The sequence below is a fragment of the Stegostoma tigrinum genome, chromosome 14 (genome assembly GCF_030684315.1).
Source record: "Stegostoma tigrinum isolate sSteTig4 chromosome 14, sSteTig4.hap1, whole genome shotgun sequence".
Classification (NCBI taxonomy): Eukaryota; Metazoa; Chordata; class Chondrichthyes; order Orectolobiformes; family Stegostomatidae; genus Stegostoma; species Stegostoma tigrinum.
Window position 1 is genome coordinate 50,466,335 of NC_081367.1, and position 22,420 is coordinate 50,488,754.

The 22,420-nt window shown below is 39.7% G+C and overlaps 1 protein-coding gene across 4 annotated transcripts in view; it reads right to left on the reverse strand.

Annotated features, from left to right (window-relative positions):
• The window catches only part of LOC125457466 (transferrin receptor protein 1-like), a 45,649-nt gene that overhangs the window by 18,573 nt on the left and 4,656 nt on the right, over positions 1 to 22,420 (reverse strand). For all 4 annotated transcript variants that reach the window (XM_048541664.2, XM_048541666.2, XM_048541665.2 and 1 more), the window contains exons 2-12: positions 21,804 to 21,863; positions 18,790 to 19,003; positions 17,513 to 17,720; positions 16,509 to 16,652; positions 10,475 to 10,586; positions 9,515 to 9,637; positions 7,414 to 7,509; positions 4,374 to 4,513; positions 3,189 to 3,355; positions 2,563 to 2,679; positions 1,666 to 1,751 (exon numbers count right to left, since the gene is read on the reverse strand). In XM_048541664.2, coding sequence (XP_048397621.1) covers positions 1,666 to 1,751; positions 2,563 to 2,679; positions 3,189 to 3,355; positions 4,374 to 4,513; positions 7,414 to 7,509; positions 9,515 to 9,637; positions 10,475 to 10,586; positions 16,509 to 16,652; positions 17,513 to 17,720; positions 18,790 to 19,003; positions 21,804 to 21,836 — 1,440 coding nt within the window. In that variant the 5' untranslated portion in view covers positions 21,837 to 21,863. The remainder of the gene's footprint in view (positions 1 to 1,665; positions 1,752 to 2,562; positions 2,680 to 3,188; positions 3,356 to 4,373; positions 4,514 to 7,413; positions 7,510 to 9,514; positions 9,638 to 10,474; positions 10,587 to 16,508; positions 16,653 to 17,512; positions 17,721 to 18,789; positions 19,004 to 21,803; positions 21,864 to 22,420) is intronic.

Here is a 22,420-nt window from a genome sequence, read left to right on the forward strand (position 1 = left end):
GTTTAACCATAAGACCAAGAGATATAGCAGAAGAATTAGGCCATTCTATCCATCGAGTCTGCTGTGCCACCAAATCGTAGCTAATGTTTCTTAATTGCATTCTCTTGCCTTCTTCCTGCAATCTTTAATCCCCTTCCTAATCAAGATCCTTTGATTTAAATAACAAGACTGAAGAAATTCCTTCTCAGTTCTAAAACGGTCATCACTTCACCCTCAGGCTGCGCCCTCGGATCCTAGTCTCTCCTACTAGCAGAAACATCTTTTCCACGTTCACTCAATCCAGGCTTTTCAGTATTCTGTGAATTTCAAAGAGACCCCCGCACTCTATTATCATTCTAAACTCAGAGTACTCAACTGCTTCTCACATGACAAGCCCTTCAGCCCTGTGACAATTCTTGTGAACCTCCTCTGGACCCTCTCCCAAGACAGATCATTCCTTAGATAGAGGGCAGAAAAATGTTCACAATATTCCAAATACAGTCTGACCAGAACCTTATACAGACTCAGCAGTATATGCTGCTCTCATATTCTTGCACTCTCAAAAATGAATGTAACCTTGCATTTGTCTTCCTAACTACCAACCAAAGCTAAATATTAATATGAAGCGAATCCTGAACTAGGACACCCAAGTGTCTTTGAACTTCAGATTTCTAAAACCTTTCCCTATTTAGAAAATATTCTATGCCTCTATTCTTCCAAAGTGCTTAACTTCATACTTTTCCAATAAAATCTGAAATTATAGATGCTGTAAATCAGAGATAAAAACAGAAGTTGCTGGAAAAGTTCAGCAGGTCTGGCCGTATCTGTGGGCAGAAATCACAGTTAAGGTTTCAGGTCAAGTGCTGAAAATCATTCAACCTGAAACTTTAACTGATTTGTCCCCACAGATGCTGCCAGACCTGCTGAGCTTTTATAGCAATTTCTATTTTTCACAATTTCCCACATTGTATTCCATTTGCCACTTCTTTGCCCACTCTCCTAGCGCAGTCCAAGTCCTTCTGGTTCCTCACCATAACTTGCCCCTTCATCTATCTTTGCGTCATCTATAAGTTTGACAATGCTGTCAGTTCCTTAGTCCAGATAATTAACAAATAACACGAATAGCTGTGGCCCTAAGACCCCTGTGGGACTCCAGTTGTCATCAAATGCCATTCTGAAAAAGACACCTTAATCCCCATTCTCTGCCTCTGCCAGTCGGCCAATCCTCTATCCATGCTAGTACATTGCCCTAACACCATGAACTTTCTCCCCTTAGTATGTCTCTTAACATGGAGGAAATTGGGCTGGAGAAAGAAAATCTTTAATGTCATTCTGTAATGTTTTTAATAAGGTAACATTTTCTAAATGAAAATTTAGTTTTTATTTATTTTAAAATGGTTCATTAATAGATCCACTTTTATTCATAGAGTCTTGGTCCTGAAAAAGTGGTCATCAACTGTCTTAAAGCAATTGTTTCAATGGAGCGTGACTGACTTGAAATGATGCCCTCTTAAAATTCTTTATGGACTAAGCATATTTCAAAATACATCTTTTACATTAAACAAAGTTCTTTGAGTGAGTCAATGCCCATCAAGAGAAAGTGAATTTTAAGTATCCTATTCACAAAAATTAAAAACACTCTGCATAGTTAAGCAGATCTTTAAAATTCAGGTGTTGAAGTCTCACCTCCAGCCATTCTGTTGCTCCAATTGCTCCAAAACTGCCACCACTCCAGCTTGCAAAGATAATACTTCTTCTGGGTCTGAAACCATCTATGCAGCAAGACAGGTAGAATTTAAAAATTCTCTGTTAATATTAAAAAAGTTTGAAATATCTAATCATGAACTCATAACTTAGCTCTCAGTATAGTGAACAAATTCCCAGTGCATGATACTTTAACACACAACACTAGCTTCCATATGAGCAGAACAAACAGATTCTAATCAAATTTGCAGGTGAGACAGGCAAATAGATCATTTAAAGTGGGAACAGTGAAATTTGTTTCCACACCCAAATCAATTCAGGTGATTGTTACAGAAAGATCCGTTTGGACACCAAAATCAGGCTACAATGCCAGATACTGTACCAAGTCTTATAATGGACAGGGCATGCACATAGAATCAAGTAATCGAGACTTGTAGACTTCTCCCCACCAAAACACAGTCACGTGAAACAAAACAAAATGCTGGAGAAATCCAGCAGATCTAGCAGTACCCGTGGAGTGAAGTATACTCTGCCGAAAGAAACAAGTTGTTAGGTTTAACTTATTTTCCAAAAGGGAAAATCATTTCTGATCCAAGGGAAGTTGGATGTTCTTTCTCCTATCCACTCAAAATAATCTATTCCAAAAATCTGGGCTTAAGGTAGCAACATTTTCAAACAGGATGCCAAATATTTCCAAACAAAAAAAACAATTGTTTCTCCAGAGCATATTTTCACCATTTGGTACTTAGCAATAGAACACTTTTTTTGTTACTATATAAACAGTTTTATGCAGGCAGGATATTTCATTCTTGGACCTGTAAAATTTTAATAAGCACCTATCAACTTTTTTCACACATCCAATATGACTTATATTTTCACCTTCAACCATCCTCGGAAAGATTCTAGACAGCTCCAATAGCAAAGCAGTTCCCACTCCAGACTCTGCTGCACCAGGGCCATAGGCATCACGCTGAGCGCCAATTACAACATAATGATCTAATGTAGGGAAAAAAATTAAAAAGTGAGGTGAATTACATTGGACAATCTACCTATTCTAGAAGTAAAGCTGGCATCAGATCAGTCATATCTATAGCTGCACATTGGAAAATTGCAAAGATAGATACAAGGTCTGATGCACTTTGAAGGTATTGTATCATCATCTTTCCAACCTTCACTTTCTTACCCTCAAAGGTTAGCTCTACAGAGGCCGCTTTGTACGTGACTCAAATTATTTTGAGTAGAACAGGTCAGATCTACATTTTCCACAGCATTTAGATCTTCATTCCTACCTGCATTCTACCAATATAATGCTGTCCAAGGTCAGTAAAATTTCAAACAAACATTCAGCACAATTTTGTTACACTTCTGCAGTTCTGAACTCAGGGAAAGGAGGTTTGAGACAAAGATCTTTGCTTTCCTGCTCACGACTGCATCTGCATCACCAGTTGACAATTATATTGTTGCTAGTTATCAGCAGCGAATGAATTTAAATTGATATACCTCACCTGATTCTTCGAAACCCTTAACAACACCAAAGACATTATGCATTTCTCTCACTTCTTCAACATTATTCACTTCCATCATTACTTGTTCTTTATCATTGGCAAATCCAGGCCCAACTTTGGTTGCCTTGCTCTTCCAACTGGTTGGAACTGGTACACCACCCAATTTACTAAAAGGAAAATCATAGATTATTAAAAATAGACTTCAAATTATAATGATTTTGCATTCTATCATTCTAAGTGGGCTGATTAGGTGCAGATACCTACAGAACTACCATTTTTGAAGTACAATGTTAACTTAGTGATAAGTATATTATGCTATGTTTATATTTCCTAAGTAGGAAACAATACAAACAGGTTAATAAACTGCTGAACTGCAATGAAACGAGGGAGGCAATGGCTGAATAATATGATCGCTGTATTGTTAATCCAGAGACCCAGATTACATTCTAGGGACCTGGTTTTGAATCCTGCTATGGCAAACGGTGGAATTTGAATTCAATAAATATCTGGAATTAAAAAGTCTAGTGGTGACAATGAATCTATTGTTGATTGTTGGAAAAACCCATCTGGTTCACCAGTGTCCTTCAGGGAAGGAAACTGCCATCCTTATCTGGTCTGGCCTACGTGTGACTCCAGACCCACAGCAATGTGGTTGACTGTGAGCTGCTCTCTGGGCAATTAGGGGTGCGCAATAAATGCTGCCTAGCCAGCGATGCCCTCAACCTGTGAAGGAGTTAAAGAAAGAGGAGTAAATGGAGTTGAAGCTGTGAATGAGTGTAAGAATGGTCCGACTGCTCAGGGGCTGAACCACGCAGACCAGAAACTTTGAACCACGTTCTACGCCAAGTTACCTGATCACAGTCAAGACAAGAGTAAAGGCCCCAGTCAGAGTTGCAAAAACAAAAGAAAATCAAGCGAGTGGGGTAGAGAATTCCAACACTTCATTGAGGATGCTATTGGAGATCAGAGCACTACCGGAAAACAAAACACATGACACACGTCATCGGAACTACAATTTCCAATGTTTCTGAAAGCAACCTAGTTGCTGGACTTTTTTCTGACGGAGGACCTAGGCCAAAAACGTCAGCCTTCCCACTCAGCCTGCTGTGTTCACCCAGTTCTACACCTTGTTATTTCAAGTTCTTGAACTAACTGGTTCACCATGCTTCTGGAATGTATATTTACCGGAGAAGAGAAGCAGCTGCATTTCCACTAATTGAGTGAACTAAGATTCCAGGAAGTCCTGATGATTTAGTTGGGGGGAACTGTGTGTGATTGAAGGATGGAAATCCAGGAGACCGTGGATCACCCAAGCCCATATGAACCTTTTGAAAATGAAAAAAAAAATGCAACTGTTAACTTTATGCAGTAAGCAAAGAGAGTAGGCAATACAGTAAGAATAAACATTGAGGAATGTATGTTAGACGGTGCACTGAGGACAACATGAACCTAGGATCGTTTTAATTTCCTTCATTTCAAATTACTTTAAAACACCCTATTTGCAGATATGCCTAGTACTGCTGCCAGCATACTCTGTTCCGGCCTCATTTAATGAGTTGACCTATGCCACAGTGAGGGAAATGGCAAGCCATGAGGTTAGAGATTGTGGTTGAATTTAGTTGACATTGGTGGTCCACGAGCCCTTTTGGATGCTCAGTGCCGAGTGCTATTCTATTGGAGGTATTCAGAATTTATCCCATTTAAGCAAAGTGATGATGCCACATTACGTAACAGGATTTGCTCCCTACAATGACTGTGCAGTGATCACTTATATATAAACCATGGGCAGAGACACTAGCGACAGGTAACGTCAGCATCACAGAATTGTACAGATGGAAACAGACCATTTGGTCCAACTTGTACGACCAGATATCCTAAATGAAAATTTATGTGCCACTGCTCAGCCCATCTGATCAGTGGCCCACTGTGCTCCAATTCTTCTTCGCTGCCCACTACTCCTCCAATTTTGGTGTTATGCTGACCAGATATCCTAAATTAATCTAGTCTCATTTGCCAGCATTTGGCCCATATCTCTCCAAACTCTTCCTGTTCGTATACCCATCTAGATGCCTTTTAAATGTTGTAACTACCAGGCTCCACCACTTCCACTGACAATTCATTCCATACACTCTGCATAAAAGAGTTGCCCCTTAAGTCTCTAAAATCTTTCCCCTCTCACCTTAGCCCTATGCCCTCTAGTTTTGGACTCAACCACCCCATGAAAAGGCCTTCAATATTCGTCCTATCCATGGTCCTCATGATTTTGAGGTGTTCCAAGCCTCTGATGCTAGAGGGAAAATAGCCATAGCCTATTCAGCCTCTCCCTAAGGCTCAAACCCTCCAACCATGGCAACATCTACTAAAGGGTTCAGAAAAGATTTAGAAGTTTCACAACATTCTTCCTATAGCAGCAAGACCAGAATTGCATGCAGTATTCCAAAGGTGACTGAACCAATGTTCTGTTCAGCTACAACATGACCTCCAACTCCTGCACTCAATGAACTGACTAATATGGCAAGTACACCAAATGTCTTATTCACTATCCTATCTACCTGCGACTCTACTTACAAGGAACAATGACTTGAACTCAAAGGTCTCTCTGCTCAGCGATACTTCCCCAAGACCTTACTTTCAAATGTATAAGTCCTGCCCTGATTTGCCTTTCCAAAATGCAGTGACTCATTTATCCAAATGTCACTGCTCAGCCCACGTGATCAATGGTCCATTGTGCTCCAAGATAACCACCTTCGCTGCCAACTACACCTCCAATTTTGGTGTTGTCTGCAAACTTATCAACCATATTTCCTATGTTTTGGATGGAAACATTCATACAAGTGATGAAATGCCGTGGACCCAGCACCAATCCTTGTGGCACACTACTGGTCACAGCCCTCCAGTCTGAAAGCAGCCCTCCACCACCACTCAGTCTTCTATTTTCGAGCCAGGTCGATATCGAAATGGCTAGTCCTTGCTGTAGTCCATGTTGCCTTGCTAACTGGTTAACTCTGAGGAACTTTGTCGAATGCCTTATTGAAATCCATATAGATCACATCCATGACATCTCAATCCTCTTCATCAATTCTTCAAAAAATTCAAGCAAAAAAGCCATGTTGACTGTCCCTAATCAGTCCTTGCCTTTCCAAATACAAGTAAATCCCATCCGTCAAAATTCCATCCAACAACTTGACCATCACTGATGTCAGGCTCGCTGGTCTATAGTTTCCTCACCACCTTTCTTAAAATGGTTGCACCACGTTAGCCTGCCTTCAGTCTTCAGACGCTTCAGTTGTGATCATCGATAATACAAATACCTCAGCAAGGGGCCCAACAAACTCTTCCCGAGTTTCCAACAGAGTTCTAGGGTACACTTGATCAGGTCCTGGGGCTTTATCCACTTTTATGCATTTTCAGGCATCCAACACCACCTCCTCTGTAATATGTACTTTTTTGAAGATGTAGCTATTTACTTTACATCTTCCATATCCTTCTCCACAGTAAACACTGATGTAAAAATACTCAGAGTATTGCCTGCAGCTCCACACTTAGGCAGCCTTGCTGATCTTTAAGGACCCTCTTCTCTCCCAAGTTACTTTTGTCCTTTATGTATTTATAGAATCCCTTTGGACTCTCCCTAACCCTGTTTGCCGAAGCTATCTTATGTCCACCTTTTGCCCTCCTGATTTCCCCTTAAGCATACACCTACTGCCTTTATACTCTAGGGATTTACTCAATCTCTGCTGTCTACACCTGATAGAAGATTAACAAAGTATGCTTTGCCCCCTTTCTTTTTAGTTCTTCTTAGTTTCTTCCACCACTTGCTGCATGCTACTCTTTTAGACAAGTCTTCAAGAAATAGCCAGTTTGATCAGTAGTCATACCACCAAACGAAGTCCCCATCCAGAGTACACTGTGTCCATGTACCGTCAGTCGTCATTTTGGTTTACACTTTATTTTACGTTTTCTGCAGTGAGTTGGTACAACCGAGTGACTTTCCTGGCATTTCAAAATTGCTACGGTCTGGAGTGACAAGCAGTTCAGATTTTCTTCTCTTAAAAAGTATAACAAAACTAACATTATTTTTAACATGACTATTCAGAAGTTTCATGGTCAAATTTACTGATACCAGGCTTATATTCCTGACATTTTTATTTAGTTGAATTCTCTGCAGCATTATTTCAAGATTACTACTCCAGTAACATCACCACGCAACTTTCCGAATACATACATGTCCAAACATAGCTACATCAGGATCCAGTTTATAATCTTCAGGATCAGGATAGATTAGAACACCTCCAGCTTTCATGTTCTCAGCATTAACAACCTAAAGAGAGAAAAGAAAGCTTAATCACCCCATGCAATTTTCAAACTTCAATCATCATTTTGCCAACTGCAGTTAACATTCATATCCATATTATAAATATAAAATCTGTAGTCATCTTAACACATCAGCCTTTTCTGTTTCAACTCCTGCAACCAATTGTAATGGGAACTGCACGTGAAGTCGCATTATTTTTGCACCTGATGACCAGAGCTAACGGTGCTCTGCATCATCCAACTTATTTGCCAAAAGAATATCACATTTCAAACAACTGTTTAGGTTCTGAGCAAGTTCTTGTCTATTTTCTTTTAAGGAGATTGCATTTCAAGTTCTTCCACTTTTTAAGTTTGAGTTGTATCTAAAGTTAACCCATAAAACACGATCAAAAGGAAGTTAGAAATTAAAAGGTAAGTGCTGTAGAATGTTTTACGCAAAGTCCATTAGTCCATTTGCTATTTAAAGTTATTTGGATAAAAACTCTCTCATGAATCATCAACAGGGAGGATGATATTAAGATCCCATATTGCATAGCCATAGTTGTTTCTTCCTCTCCCAATCATATGAAGGCTGGCCACAAAACTACTCTTTTCTTTTAAGCAACACTATTCCTTACAAGCACAGCATTTATATCTCATGGGAAATCAAACTTAAATTGTGTCTAAAAACAATGTGAAGCATTTAGAATAGAAACACAAAGCCACTTAAGACTTCACAGAAATCTCATTCAAAATAATGCAGCTGGCAAGATATGTGGGAAGGCTTCAACTGAATTGTTTCAATTATTAATCGAGAGAGTATGGTCAGTGAATAAAATTGGACATTCCAGATCACATTTTGACCTGATATAGAATTCAACTCGGAAAAGAATAGAAAGCATCACAGGTTAATTGACTGAGGCAATGTCACAGCAAAAATCTTTCAAGTTCTTTAAAAATATTCCTGGCAATTGAAAAGCCATCAAGGCTAGAATCAGCTCAGTGTGATTATTGAAAATAAATCGTGTATACGAAAAAAAAGGGCCATTTACCTGAAGCCTATTCCAGCATGACTTGACTTAACTCTACTCATATACAGGTATGTGTGACAACAAGCCTATCGTTGGATAATATAAATCCAAAAAACAAAAGACTAATTGATCCAACACCAATTGCTGTTGTAATTTTCTCATGTATAAACATGGCCGATGTATAGGATAGTGAAAGGAAAATTACACCTAGGAGATGAGATCTTTACAGTCATGTTCGTGAATCTTATGGGATGTAACCAAATGCATGAAAAACACAAATAAGATGGACTTTATAATCTTCCCATTCATTTTGACATTAAGTTCTCACTTTCAACTTTCTAATGATCTTGTACAAATACTGAATTCTCTCATAAATAAACTATAAGAACATTGTGGTATACTGATGCTACCGCTTTTTCCAAATCCAACTATTTTTCACAACTATTCACATGATTCATGGTGTGCTACAAGCAACACTTTGCACAGCTGAAGCATTACAGATACTCTGCTTGTTGTTCAGATGAATACAATGGTCAGCTTTTGAGTAGGGGGTTTTAATTATTTGCTGTACCCGTTCATAAAATTTTACTAACTCTTGAATCCGAAATTCTAAATTGTCTTGGACCTTTACAGCTTCTGGTTTCTCCATCATTAAAAGCACTTACCTTTCAAGGTCAAAAGTGAAATGACCACATTGAAATCAAATTGCTCTGGTCAATATGCTGCTAGTGAAGCCACCTGTGTTTTATCAGCAACATAGATATGACACTTATTAGGGCCTCCTGTGGCAGTGATAGTGTCCCTACCTCAAAGGCAAAAGACCCGTATTCAAGGCCCAGCTGCTCCAGAGGGGTCTCATAACATCCGAGCAGGTTGATTAGGAAATATCAATATCGAACGACTTGGCGCACCATTCAAATGGTTACTAAATACAGCACATACAGTCCAATAAAAAGAGCATAAAAGGTTAAGTGTACCACATTTAATGATCATTCATCATACCTTCTCAGCAAAATTGATCTTTCCTGCACGAACAATAACAACACTACCATTGACGGTCACACTCATGCTGGTCAAAAGGTTAAAATCATCTTCAGTTCCATAGTTGGCGTAAACTAGTTTTCCCTGAAAGAGAGCACAAAATGCTTTGGGTGAGAACTACAACTTGCACTCATCCTTACTGGCAAAAAACCTTTACTGTTGGCAAGGGGAAATAGCAGGAAGAAAGCATCAGGCTTCTTCATGTCAGAATTAGTAGCAAAGAATCAACAAAAGCCATATCAAAAATGATTTATTCAAAAAATGGCTCAAAGCACTGAATTTTACAACACAACTCTCTCAAAGTTTAAACCTATGCAAAACATAGGCATGTTTTCTGCAGATATTCAAAAATAATCTTGAGGGGAATGTAAATGATCATCTCCTGGCCAATTTAGAAATCAGCACCTGGCTGGGGAGCATTTCAATAGATGCAATAATTTTGGACAATGTAATTTTGAGCAAACAACTGCCTAAGTTTCCAATACAATGTAGAATCTACACAAAAATGTAATTAAGTCTAAATATGTTAAAGTTCAACTCCTGAAATCCCATCTTAGGGACAAAAATATTCCAACTGACTTTTAGATTACAATTTAATACACTGAAGAGAGACAGCGAAGGAGGGCAGGGGCAGAGGCACAACAGCAAGAGAATGGGGCACTTGTGTGTTATGTACCTAGAGATCTTATGTATGATATAATTCACTATATTTTAAACTACATACAGAGCACTAGGTGCGTTTCAGGTTCAGTGCGAGTATGCACCATATTAACCAGTATTAATGTCCTGGGTTGAAATTCTGTGCATAGAATTGGAGTTGTCACTACAAGCCAGTTAACCTATTTAGCAAGTCAATAAAACTTCTGAATGAGCTTCAAATTGACTGGAGTACACAGATTAACTTATACCAGTGATCCTTACCGTGAAGTTACCAGTTGCACTGTATGGGCAGAAGACCTTTGAGTTTCGCTGTCCTAACTGTACCTCTTCAGCATTTCCACTACCAACGATCCAGACTCTATTTGGAGATTTACTGGACGAAAACACAATTTAAAAGTCTATAGTTAATTTTAACATGTTTCAGAGCAGAACAAGAGTGTTGCAGAGTGATTACATTTGATTAACAGGTGAGGTGATATGTTCTAAGTTTCATCAGAGTTTCTTGGAAAACCAAACTCAAAATGAAAGATTTTGTTAAAAGGCACTAAAAAGCATTCAGATATTATATACACAGTTACCATGTGTTGTTGAGGGGGCATCTTATGGAATAAATATAGGAAGGGGCATAGGATAGATCATTGGGAGAACATGGAGGATTGTAGAGGCTATTAAAGCTTTAGCTGTTCTGTCGGGTAAAACAATTGCCCGCAAAGCCTGAAATAATTCATTACTGATTCAGCAACCCATTGAGACAGTACTTTAGCAGAGTAAAATATTTGCAAGTGTTGCACTGTTGAATTGTGTTTGTTGGTGCACTATGCTCCAAAATATGAGAGGTCATGACTAAATACTTTGGCAAAAATTAGATTTAAAGGAACACTATAAAGGGATTTATATGCCAAGATTGAGAACATACCAGTTCAGCCTCACCATGGCCAAGAGGGAGGGTGGATTCAACAGTGTCTGTGAAGAAAATGGATCCTGTCCTCCCAATATTTAAATTGGAGCTAACAGCTGTTCGCACAAGCTTTTTAAGAAATTTGTAGGTAAGTCAAGAGCAGTGATGGTAAGCGATTGTGAGATGATACATTGCAGTTACCATGTGTTGCTGAGGGAGCAGGTTATGAAATAAATAAAGGAAGGGGCTGAGGATAGATCAACGGGAAAATATGGAGGATTGCAGATGCAAATACAGCTTTAGCAAGTGATTCACTACAGAGCAGATTAGCAGCTCAGGTTGAGGTTCTGGATGTGAGTTTGCTCGCTGCTGGAAGGTTAGTTTTCAGACGTTTCGTCACCATTCTAGGTAACATCAATCAGTGTTACGCCAGGATACATGAACATCAACTAGCCACAAAACGACATGACCCACTATCACTCGTATTCTTACATACAGATGAGGAAGGACACCACTTTGATTGGGACAACACATCCATCCTAGGACAAGCCAAACAGAGACACGCACGAGAATTCCTAGAAGCATGGCATTCCAACTGGAACTCCATCAACAAACACATTGATTTGGAGCCAATCTACCATCCCCTGAGAAAAAGAACAGGAAATGACATCACCAACCCAAGGAAACCTAACCAGATAAATAGAAAGCGGGACATAACACCAGCGCTTCGGAGGCTCACTGATGATGTTACCTGGAATGGTGACGAAACGTCTGAAAACTAACCTTCCAGCCCAGCGAGCAAACTCACATCCACAGAGCAGATTGTTGCATGGGCATTGGCTTGAAGACTCCTCAGCGGGATGCAAGATTTCTAGTTTTCCCCAAGTGGCTTAGCAATACTGCCAGCAAGCAGGCAATAGCTCAAGGAAGAATTATTCAATTGTAATAAGGATGAATTAATACAGCATGGCAGAAGTGGACGTTCTTCTGATGCCATCTTGTTGCTCTTATTTTTGAGGACATCTGAAGTCATTCAATTTTAATGAGTAGAGAACTGCAGTTATACTAGAAAACACTTTGGAAATTAGTACTGTAGGTCAATGGATGCATACCTAGAGTTTAGTCTTCCCAAACTTCAGTTACAGGTATCGAGCAAAAGTCATTGGTGAATCTCAAATCAGACAACACCAACACTATACACACGTTATTTACCAAGTATCATGGGTATTAAAATCAGGCCCTATTCAAAAATCAACTTCGAACTAAAACACAATGTTGTGTTTGTCCGACATTCCTTCAGCTTTTGCGCAACAAATAATCGTTCCATCCAATTTCTCTCTTCTGAACCATCATCTCAAAACACTAAACTCCTTTTTCCTTTCCAAAACTGTTCCAACTTCATGCATATTTTATGAAATAGAGAAACAAACTCAAATCTCTTCACAGTGTAATGTGTGAATGGTTAAGAGAACTGAACTATTGTATACAATAAATCTGCTGTTGCTGGATAACAACTCTAGTGCAATTCTTTCTTTTCTCTCAAAACTTAAAAGCTTAAGTGCAAACAAATATAAATATGCAACTTTGCTAGATTTCAAAGCATTAACCTATTCAAAGCAAATTGAAATGTCGACTAACCCTAACTAACATAGGGATATGTCTCTGATCTGCATTCACCCACGGGATGCTGACACTGTCCGGACCAGGATTCCTTGCTCATTCGCCACTTCTGACCTTATGGTATAGATAAGGTCATTGTTGGAGCAGCTGAACATTGTTTGCCCTATGACACTTACCTAAGGAACTCCTACAGAGATTACATAAATCTTAGGTAACTGACCTCTAACAACCACGACCAGATTTGGGCTGGGTCCGACTCAGTTCCACAATTCCCAGTGACTCCCGTTTTGTTAAGAATCAAATTCACAAAATGGTCAAATGCAGCTTGTACGTATAGAAGATTTTTCATACTTCATTTTTGGAAATTGGTTCTTTAGTCCAGCTTTGAATTAAGGCTGTGATGAGGTCAGGAACTGAGCGGCCCTGGCAAAACCCAAACTTAGACTATGAGCGAGCAGGTTGTTACTGAACAAGTCCTGCTTGGTAGCACGATTGATGACACCTTTCAGCATTTTATGGATCATCAAGAAAGGGCTATACTGGAACAGCTTGGCCGAGGCACTGCAAGTTCTGGTACACAAATCTTCAGTACTATGTTGCCAGGGCCCACTGCCATTGCAATATTCAATGCCTCCAACTGCTGATTTTTTTGGGTAGTGAGTCAAGTTAACTGAAGACTGGTATCTGAGATGCAGTTAGAAGTCTAATTGTCCACAATTCACAACTGGATGTGGCAGGTCTGATCTCCTAATTGCAAAATCACTTAGCTCTGTCCATCATTTTGGCTCATACTGGTTGGCATGTACTCTCATTTTGAATCTTCAAAAAGTTGACATCTCATTTTTAGATATGTCTACTGTTGTGTCTGGCATAGCTTCCTGCATTTGTCATTTAAATGGAGTTAATTCTTTGACCTGATAAAAAGGTAAATTTGAGGATACATCAGATCACAAAGTTGTAGATTATCATTAGTACAATTCTGCTGTTGATGGCAGCTCTCAGCATGTCATGGATATAGAAAATTGAGTTCCTAGAAGGGTCCAGACCCAAAACATCAGTTTTCCTCCTGCCCTGATGCTGCCTGGCCTGCAATGTTCATCCAGCTCCACACCTCGTCATCTCAGACTCTAGCACTGGCAGATCCTGCCATCTCAGAGTTCCTAAATCTGTTCAGTCAATCCTATTTAGCACAGTGAAAGCACCACAAGCCACCATGTTCTCATTATGAGGACATGACTTCACCTCTAAGGCCCGTGCATTTGATATATTTATCAACAACAAAGAATGCATCTGCAGCAGGCAGACTGGTGAGTATAAGGGCATCTGTTTTCCTCTCTTGATTCCCTCATAACCTATCACAGGCAATTGACAGCAATACCTTTTTGATTCGACCAACTCAGTCAGCAGTGGTGCTGAGAGTCACTTATTGCGATGCACATTGAAGTCTCCCACTCAGTGTTAATGGCTTCCCCCCGCCACCCCCCAGAAAAAGTGCAGGAACAAGAACTCTGCAAGATTTATAGGGTTTCTGGTGCCTTAATTGATGTTAGGTGGTCCATCTTATTCATAGCTTTCTGTAGACTTTGTAGCAGTTTAGTCAACAGTGCTTTCTAGGCCACTTTGGAGGGCAGCTAAGAATTAACCACGTTTGTGGGGGGGTCTGGAATCTCACTTTGGCCAGATAAAGTAAGGACAACAGTTTCCTTCATTAAAAGGTCATTAGTGAATTAGATGGATTGTTAGAACAGTTGGCAGTAGTTTCATGGTCAAGACTTTTTATTTATTTTAAATTTCGCCTCTGCTTTTAAAATCACTTATGGGACTTAGGGGTCTCCAGCTGGCCTGCATTTATTGTCAAACCCTAGATGCCCACAAGAAAGTAGTAGTGAGCTACCTTCTTGAAACGTTGCATATCGTGTGCTATAAGTAGACCCACAATGTCCTTAGTGAGGGAATTCCAAGATCTTGACCCAGCAGTGAAGGAATGGCGACGTATTTCCAAGTCAAGATGTTGAGTGGTTGGAGGGAATTTGCAGGTGGCAATGCCCCCATTTACCTGCTGCCCTTGTACTTCTCGATGAAAGTGGCTGTGGGTCTGGAGGGTGCTATCCGAGAATTTTTGGTGAATCTCTGCAGTGCACCCTGTAGACAGTTCACACTCCTGCTGCGCGTTGGCAGATGAGGGAGTAGATACTTGTGGATGTAGTGCCGAACTGCTACTTTGTTCTGGATGATTTCAAGTTTCTCAGGTGCTCTTGTACGGTACTCATCCAGGCCAGCGGAGAGTATTCCATTACACTTCTGACTTGTGCCTTGTAGATGGTGAACATGCTTTGGGGAGTCTATGGACAAATTACTCGCCACAGTATTCTTAGCCTCTGACCTGTTCTTGTAGCCTGTGTTTATGTGACGAGTCCAGTTTTTTCTGGGCCTGTGTTTGTGGTGAGTCCAGTTGTTTCTGGTCAATGGTAACCCAAAGGAGGTTGATAGTAAGGCAGTCAGTAATGACATGACTGAACGTCAAGGGTTAAATTGTCTCTGATTGGAAGTGGTCATCTGTATGGCAAGTGTGGCACAAGTGTGACTTGTCATTTGTCAAGCCCAAGTCTGAATATTGTCCAGGTCTCGTTGCATTTTATCCAGGGCTGCTTCAGTACCTGAGGAGTTGTGAATGGTACTGAACATTGAGCAGTCAGCAAACATACCTACTGCTGACCATATAGTGGAGGCAAGGTCATTGATGAAGCAGCTGGAGATGGTTGGGACCAGAACATTACCCCATGGAATTCCTGTAAAGATGTCTGGGGTTGTGAAGACTCCAACAACCTGTCATGGTGAAATTCAAAATTCAGGTCCCCAGAATATTACCTGACTCTCTAGAGGGGAGGTGATGGCCTTGTGGTATTATCATTAGACTATCAATCCAGGAACCAAGGTTCAAATCCTGATGGAATTGAAATTTAATAAAAATATGGGGTTAAGAGTCTAATGATAACAATAAAACCAGTCAATTTTCAGAAAAACCTATTTGGTTCATTAATGTCCTTTAGGGAAAGAAATCTGCCATCCTTACTTGGTTGGGCCAACATATGACTCCAGGTCCACAATGTGGTTGAATCTTAGCTGTCAAAGGGCAATTAGGAATGGCCAATAAATAATGGCCTGGCCAGCAACAGCCATGTCTGGTGAAAAAGTACAAAAAATGTCAAGCAACAGTATCGCAAGACTACTGCCTCCCTGAGTAATCTGTGAGGAGGTCTGAACTCCCCTCACCAAGACTGGATTAATAGTCAATTGGTATTACCAATATTCTACTAACTAACTTGCGCCAGACCAGCAACATTTCGATCAGATATAACGCCTACACACTCCTATCACTGCAAATGATTTGAAACATGGTTCTGCATTTCAAAAGATATTTTCCCATGCTAACCATAGATGAAAAAGGCAACAAAATACTGCAGATGCTGAAAATCTGAAAGGAACAATACAGGAGTAACTCAATGGGTATGTGGAGAAAGGAACTGCTAACATCCCAAACCCAGATTGACACTTCTTCAAAGGAGGCTTTCTCATAATTCAAACTTCATTTCAAGTTCAAATGTCATCAAATATTTATATTTCAATGCAGGTGGAATCAGAATGGTAAAGATTGTTGAGAATGATTGTACAATCCTTGCTGAAAGTACAGCACAATCCTAAACTTACACAAGCTCATAATTATGAAGCATCATCTGCCACTGTGATAATGTGTTTGTCATTTAGCATTTTCATTACCCGTTAACCTGCAGCGTTACGTAATGAGTGTCGGACCAGACATCGCGCTTGTCCAAGTTCTTCAGAAACTCTTGACGGATGTACCGAGTGACAGTCAGATCCCCAACAGATCCAGTTTCACGGCTGTTCATCTCAGAAACTTTGCTGACAAAAACAAGAGACAGATTGGTGCGCGGCAGCCCCCATTTTACACAAATGTCTTTCATGTTAACAATGCTTATGTAAAAGTAAAGTCCAAAGTTGGAAACAAAGCCAAGGTTGGCAGTAACAAACAAGCAGCGAGTTATCCTGAAGTGGGAGTGTGTAGAGTGATGTGTACAAATGCAATACTGAAGAAGCAAAAGAAAAGAAAATTGAGCTTTCTTAAATACAACTAGTCACATCATCTGATGCCACAATGCCAAAAATTACTAAGAGGTAACTGAATGGCAAGGGATTGCAGAACTCAGATTCAGACAGAATCCTGATTGTCAAGATGAAAGGCAAGAAAGGGTCACTGAAGTTTCAATCCGATCAGCCATGATCTTACTGAATATCCAGGCTATGGTCAAGGGACAAATGGCACACGCCTGCTTCTAACATGTATGACATGGAAACTCTAGAAGCAAAAAGGTAAGCTACTCATCAGAACTCCTAGATAATAAATGGATTCAAAAGTACATTGCTGATGGAGGTCAAAAGACCAGAAAATACTGGAATACTCAAGATCAGGGAGCATTTGTACAGACAAAAACGTTAACACTTGAGGTCAATTATCGCCAGAATATCTGGAACCATATACTCATTTGCAGTGACTATGTAGCATTTGTTTATATTATTTAATTTGTGGAATGCCAGACACTAACCAGACATTCAGAACAGTTACCATGGATTCAAAACGTTAACTACTTCTCTCTACAGATGCTGCCAGACCTGCTACATTTTGGCAGCAATGTTTTTATATTAGACTTCAGTAACGAGTTTAACACTCCTGTAAGGACGGGATACAATCATAATTTGCTTACTTAACATCAGGCAGAAACTGTGAAGAGTCCAAGTTTTCCTTCAGCATTTTCTTGATATCAGAGAAAGTGAGTGATGTTTTTGCCTCACTTGCAGCATCAAAATCGTCCTCATCCTCCTCTGTGTAACTTGCTTCTGTGGTTTGTTCTGGCAAAGAAGCAGACTTCCCTGGTGTTTGACCACGAAATGCCAGATAACCAACTAGAAATCCTAAAAGCAAAAGGAATTATAATTAGGCAGTCAATGCTACAGCAATACAATACAACAACATAAACTTGGATTCTTATCCCACGAGTTTAAAATTTGCCCTTTCGCTTCCCTATTTTCCCTCCACAAAGACAACCGCATTTTAATTTTAAGGCCTTCTCTTGCTGGTGTGGACCAAATGAATAGTTGAGAGACATGTGTAGGACTGAACTGTACTATTAAATCTGATGTTCAATGGCTAGTGATAAAGGGATTCAAAAGGCATATTGACCACAAGCATTATCCAAAAACTGTGCCAAGCTCACTAATGTCACAAATGGGATAAAAAAGGTGAATAAAGCCTTGTGTATCAATAATTCATGAATCACCAAACCAGCTACATGACAAGCTCAAAATAGGAAGAGTGTTCAATTCCCTTTACCTGTCTACCTTCCATAACACTAAAATCTCTTGCTTATCAAAGATCTAACACAGCCCAGAATTGCTTCTGCTGTTGAAGTCAGAATCTTTCCGACCACAGTCATGTCAATGCAATATAACTGGGCTACTGTCAGTTCTGCTATTACATCTGTTCTGACAACGCGAATTGGCTATAATGCTACCAGTGCCGCAAACTAGTTTTTGAGGGGGGGGGTACAGTACACCCTCCTCCCACATTGAGTCATCTTGACAGTTAAGGTAAAGTGTTAAATTAACTTTGTAATCAGATAGAGTATTTCTTTTGGATGGTTTGCCCCAAACCTACTTTTCCCATAGGTCCCGTTATTTCTATAAGCACAATTTTCTTGAATGCAAAGTCGCACAGGAATGTAACTATCGCATTATAACCGAACCGACTGTACTAAAAACCAAGAAAGTGTAGGCAAATTCAAAAACCTTAACTATAAGAGTTGCCATCAATTTAACTTGCTAAGACAATACCAAAAATTACAAACCTCAACATAGGCATAAAACTCCATTTACCATTACAATACCAAAGCACAATTGGTTTCCCTACATCTAGTCTTTTTTTGATCAATAATAAAGAAGGAACCCTTGATATTAAAGTCAGACAAGAGAGGATCTTTCTTACCTATTAGAACAAGCAACACAGCAGTCATCAAACAGCACAAGGGCTTACAGTTATTGTGAGGTTTCTCGACATGACTCTCCATACCATCTGCCATCACATCTCCCATCTCCTCATCATTCTCATTTTCTGCTAATTTCATTTCGACTCTGCTGCCATCCCCATCAGTTCGCCGCGTTAGACTGAAACGTGTATATGACTTTGGCTCAAATCCAAGCTAAAGCCAGAAATTTTTTTTACACAATTATTAGTTTGTAAATAACCGTTACTTGCAACAATAAAGGTGATTTTAAAATATACTTGCATGCACAACTTAAAGTTTTGGTCAATTAAGGCTAAAAAGCATAACAAGAACAGCATGTAAGTGCAAGGTGCTTCAACTTCACCAGAACCTCAATTAACTTGTGAACAAGAGCGCTGGCTAGGAGTCATTTTGGATGACCGTATCAACGAGTTTGATAGAAACCTGCTTAGAGGATAATGACATCTTCCCTGCCTGGCTATATATTCCACTTACTTCACCATGACAGTAGGGCAATCACCAGATCACATAACCTGATCCCCAAGTGCCCTGGCTTCCTTCCGAAGGATCTCACCTTGCTCACGTTTCATTCAAAAGCACCCATCGTTACTGTCCACGTAAAATTAATTACAAACGTACTGACACGCATGCGCACACACACACACTGTAAATCTTCAAGACCATAATGATTTCTTTAGTGTGTCATCTCATGTGGTTGTACTAGCCCCATCATATTAAAACAATAAGGTCCATTCATTTGTACTACTCTCCATCCAAGCCATCCTTCCATGCTTCCTTCTATATTCATACTGGTTAGAAACTACCTTAATTCACTTAACTGCATTTTCAAAATCCCAAGTATCTGGCCTTCCATCTTCTATTCACCACCTATCTGTAGCTGATTTGCTCAGCCCCACTCATCTCCACCTTTCATTCCTTAGCGCGCCCCCCCCACCACCACCAAAGCCCTTAGTCTCAGTCTTCCTGGTGATTCCCCTTAGTATGGCCCTCATTTCCAATCCCTCAAGTCCAAGTGATGCAGACTGCAAGGTCTCTGTAGACAAGATATTCTGCCATCCAAACACTATTAGGTTTTGTTCCTTACTGCTAAAACCATACATAATTCAAGGATCATCCTGGAATGCAAAGTGTTTACATCCTCAACTGGAGACCATCTTCTTAACATCTACTCTTCCTCTTTTCCTTCATTGTCACCTTCAGCAATGTGCAGCATGCACACAAACTTCTACGTCACCAAAACTCAGACCATCCAATCACCTGCTGACATCATGTATCTCTTTTTCATTAGATCACAAATCCAGACTTTCTTACCTAACCTTGAACTTGTATGTTCCCTAGTTCCTCCCCATATCCTCTCCAAGTTCAACTTGTCCACAAGTTCCTCCTCTTTTCTCTCCCCTTTAAGTTCAGCATCACCACACCTCACATCGGCCTTGACCTCATCATCCTTGCAATCAATAAACCGTTTTTTTTAACAACCCTTTCCTTTCCAAAGGACTTAAACAAGTTGTCATATACTTAATCTGCCTCAACATTTGAATTCTTCCAAACAGGTTCCCACCCTGTGTGATTGAGATAAGGTAGACATTCCCTTCTCACCCAGTCTAATGCCTCTGACATGATGGATCGTACCATCCTCCTCCAACAGTTGTCCACTGCCCTCTGGCTGAGTACAGCTACTTATGTCATTCCGTTCTTACTCAATGCTATGGAATCACTTGCAATGACTTCTCTTTTCAGTCAGTATGAGGAGAATGGGCTGAAATACTTGTGTCCATGTTACAATTACCATCATTTTCGGATTCAGTCACACATCATTCCTGCAGTAGTCAATGATCTAGCCTTATGTTCATTCTACCCCTCAGTGATGTCGTCCAAAAGCAGTGCCTTGGTTTTTAAAAAAGGTAACCAGGTTCATTTGCTCATCACTTCTCAACCCTTCCACTGTTACTAAATTCTCAGACAGACTGCCGACTGCATCCAGCACTGGATCAACAGTTTCTTCAAATTATTAGGAAGACTTGAGTAAAGTTTTCAGTTCACACTCCAAGGTGTTCCATCACTAACCACTGCACTGCATTCTCATGACTATAATCAAACACCAGTCCAGTCAATTTGCAACCCTGATGTCACATCTGACCCAGAGATAAGCTTACGACCATACTTGTGGCACCATTAAGATTGTCACGGGAACAGTGAAATGCAATGGAAAAATATTCCTGGTTTAACTCATTTTCTGCAAAAAAAAACTTCATCTGTTCCTTTTTTAGCTCTGGGTTCAACTGTTCCAATTCACCCCAGGATCATTCTCATATACTACCCTCTGCAAATGTGCAACTATTTAAAACTCTGCTGCTCATGTCTATTGTCACTGATTGTTGCTCAACATTGCTTGTCTGGAACCCATGTTTGGATTTTAAAATTCTCACACATTTTCAGATTTATTCCGCAGCCTAACTTTCTGACTCTAATCTCCTTTAGCTACTCAACTCTCATACCTACAAACATTCAATTTCAAACAAGCTCAATTTCACTGCTCCACCATGCATGCTCATTAACTTGTTACTTAGACCCCAAGGCCCAGAATTCCCTCTTTATATCTCTGCCTTATGGCCTCATTTGTACTTTGCAGATACTTATTTAACCAAACTTTTGATCATCTGATTTTACAACTCTTTTCTCTAAGTGCGATATTTTGCTTTGCATTCTTGTGTTGTGCCTTGGGACACATTACATTAAAATCTTCGACCAGTTCATTATTTATGACCCCACTTTCACCACTGTAAAGGGATCAAAGCAAATCACGCAAGGCTTAAGGTTTACATATATTACAAATTGCAACCGTAAAGTTCCAAATTCAAACAAAACCTCAAGTGTCTGATCTGAATCATTGAAATTGCGTTACTAGGTCACTGAAATACAATTCCAACTGAAAGAATATGCAAAATAGGGCATTAAGAAAGCACATTCTTACCAAACTAGAAATAGCTGTTCTCGCATGATCCATTTTGAAATTGTAATAAAATGTGGATAGCTGAAAGAAAGAAACAAGATCAGCGATGTTAGTAACAGCTTCGTAAATATGCACCATTCTACAATCATGAAGTTCAATATTCGCCACTCATTTTATCATTTCAATTCATTTAAATGATTTCGATAAGTGATTTGTTTAAAAAGGTTTTATTCTCAAAATGCTGCATAGTTGACCTCCAGTTCATAAATCCAAGAAGTCTTAAATGATCTGATGGCACTGCAATAATCAGGAACAACTCAGGCTTCAGGTATTGCTAGAGGTGTTCAAATAATTTTGTTGAAGCCCAGATGAACATAACAAGTAGATGCTGTTTTCGGAGCCAAGCCCAGTTCATTAAGACTTCTCTTCGAGATAAACAAGATCTAATTGCTAATCAAAGGTCTTTGAATTAGTTGTCAAATTAACATTTTGAAATTATGCTCAAGTCAAGAATTTAAAATTTCTTCCCACTAATTCTGCTACAAATATTCCACTGTAGAAATATAATTGTCAAGCAAGAGGCCTTCTGCTCAGAGCAAACCTTCACGTGTGATCTATTACACTGCTGACTCATGAAT